The following is a 2483-nucleotide window of genomic DNA, read 5'->3' as shown; positions in this document are numbered from 1 at the left end:
TTATAGTTGGTTATGGGGGGGGGGGGGGGGGGGTGGGTGTTTGGGTTTTTTTTTGACTAAAGGTAAACCCACGTGATGGCAATAGCTGAAAACTGTACGCATTTCTGATGAAAATCATTGAGTAGCTTCCCCAAGGGCCCTGAAAGGGTTAATGTTCCTCGGGAACCCATTTTGTGCTGAAGCATTTCCTCCCGCTGAGTCAGAATGAAATAATGAACTCTTTTTAGTGTGCACTTAAGCTTGTGCCAGGCTGTGCTGGTAACTTCTCAGTTGGCGTGAAATTACCTTATTTAGGCATATGTTCAGTTTAAGGCTCCTCCCAGCAGCATGACAGTAATTTCAGAAATTGAAAGACTATATCATAAAGTAACATTGTGGGGAAAATAGTCACTATCTGAAGTCAACTGTTACTTACCAACTAGTGATTTCTGTACCTTGGGGCTGAGAGGGATTGTAGTTCACCCCAAGATGTTGTTCAGTTGCTTATGTGAATGGGGAGTGCTGTGTGATGCATATTTTGTATGTGATGAGTAGAGAGAGAAAAACAGTAGATGCTGTAGTATGTTACACTGTGTGTACCTTCTGGAAAGCCTGCAACAGTAAATCCATAGAAAAGCACGGGATGGTTTTGGTAGTCTTTGGGTTGACTTCTGCTGGTAGAGACTACAGTAGAGGAAGTTGTTTCTTTGATTATTCTCCCCCACTGCCTGGACAGGAATTTCGCTGTTGCTGGTACTCTTGTGGGACTATCTGGGCTTTCAGATGAAATCTGCCTGTGAAAGACATGTTAGTCTCTTGAATGAAATATCATTAAGCATGTCAGTTTCAGACCCGCCAAAACAGTGGGAAAAATGTGGAGGGCATGTAAGGAAATGTTCATTTTCAGCCTGGCCCTAAAGCTCTTGTAAATAGTGGCTCTTTTGTGCAGTATGATTATTATTCCATACCAGAAGTAAATGTTTCCTGTGTTCTGTTTGTATGACGAGAGCTGTCAGAGGGGTGGCAGTTGCGTCTTAGTATTTCTTTCAGTAGTTACCTACAGGAAGCAACAGTGGGTGGGGAGAAGCTGTGCTTGGCAACTGCTGGAGCATTGTTCTTTATGTATATTTTGGGACTTGCTAAACACTTGTCTCTTTCCTCTTCTCAAATTTCTGCATGTGACACTAGTTGATTAGATTTCTTCAAATCCCAGCCAAAATACAGGATACTGTGTGATTACTGCTCCTTGACGAGCAATCTGTTAAAACAAAGACTTAAAACATGGCTTTGACTGTTGTGCGTGTACACCCAGCCACAATATGTACAATGCTTTTTGGGTTGCTAGTTTGTACAGGCTTGTGAACTTTTGTGGACAGGGACAAGAACAGCCTGATGTGGCATTAGTTACCCAAGAGTTTTTTTAGCTTCTGCACACAGACGTGCATCAGCAGCTTTTTGTTCTAAGAACTCTTTGTAGCCATGTTCTGTCGAGGAACCAACTTGTGTTCCTGGAAAGTAATGTCCTCTTAGCAAGCACGGCTTTAGGACTAACTGGTACCGAGTCCCTGGCCTTGTGTTCTCTTTGCTTATCAGTGTGATTCCCATTGACAGAATTTCTTCTTTGTTCTGTTTCCTGAAAAGAGTTTTTGACTGGGAGGAGGTATTGAGTCTGGTAATGCCATAGTAGTCTCTGCTAGTCACAAATGCACATGATGTCCTCATGTTGGAGTCAATTAGAAAGACTGAAATGCTTCTTATTCCTTCTGATATGGAAAACTACTATACTGGCTATTGTTGAGTATGGGTTATTTTACTTTGCAAAAACAGTGATGCTTTCTTCTTCACGCTGTGTATATTTTTCTTATTGTATTCTCTTCAGGACACAAAGGATGAAACAGCTGTACTTTGGCTAGATGAAATTCAGGATGGGATTCATAGGGCTAACAAGGACACAGAGGAGTCTGAGAGATGTAAGTATTGTCGCACAATATTGTGATTAATTCCCATTATCAACCAAATACTGGTTACTTAAGGAAAGGTTGGGAGCTAGAAATCTCATGTAAACATGGCAAAGGAAATCAAATGCACTTATGTGCTTCTGGTGTAGTAATTTTTCTTTGAAGATTGAATGTCAGATTCTTCAAATATTAAATTTCTTATCTTTTTGGGGGATATGCCATTTTTCCAGTTTTGCATGTGACCATGTTACCTCATTGGGCAAATCTCTATCGAACTGTTTAATTTGCAACTAATTGTGTGTGTCTGTGGGTGGATAATTATGTATGAGAGTGTTCACGTGCACAATTTAAATGGTGTTTTCCAGTGCGTATTACCTTTTGTTTGTGTGGCATACTGTTGTCTTGTCTCGGTTCTATTAAGAAATTGTCCGAGCAGCCAGGGATCAGGTTAGGAAAGCTAAAGCCCTGATAGAATTAAATCTGGCCAGGGACGTCAAGGGCAACAAGAAAAGATTCTGTAGGTACATTGGGGATAAAAGGAAGACA

General features: G+C 41.0%; 1 protein-coding gene across 1 annotated transcript in view; it reads left to right on the top strand.

The window, feature by feature from the left end:
* IQGAP1 (IQ motif containing GTPase activating protein 1) overlaps positions 1-2483 on the top strand; it is a 74399-nt gene that overhangs the window by 48719 nt on the left and 23197 nt on the right. The window contains exon 15 of the mRNA XM_009280371.2: positions 1859-1949. Within this exon, the coding sequence (XP_009278646.1) occupies positions 1859-1949 (91 nt within the window). The remainder of the gene's footprint in view (positions 1-1858; positions 1950-2483) is intronic.

The sequence above is a fragment of the Aptenodytes forsteri genome, unplaced genomic scaffold, assembly GCF_000699145.1.
Source record: "Aptenodytes forsteri isolate BGI_AS27 unplaced genomic scaffold, ASM69914v1 Scaffold83, whole genome shotgun sequence".
NCBI lineage: Eukaryota > Metazoa > Chordata > Aves > Sphenisciformes > Spheniscidae > Aptenodytes > Aptenodytes forsteri.
The sequence above is the reverse complement of the archived record's forward strand: the minus strand, read 5'-3'. Positions and strand labels throughout refer to the sequence as shown.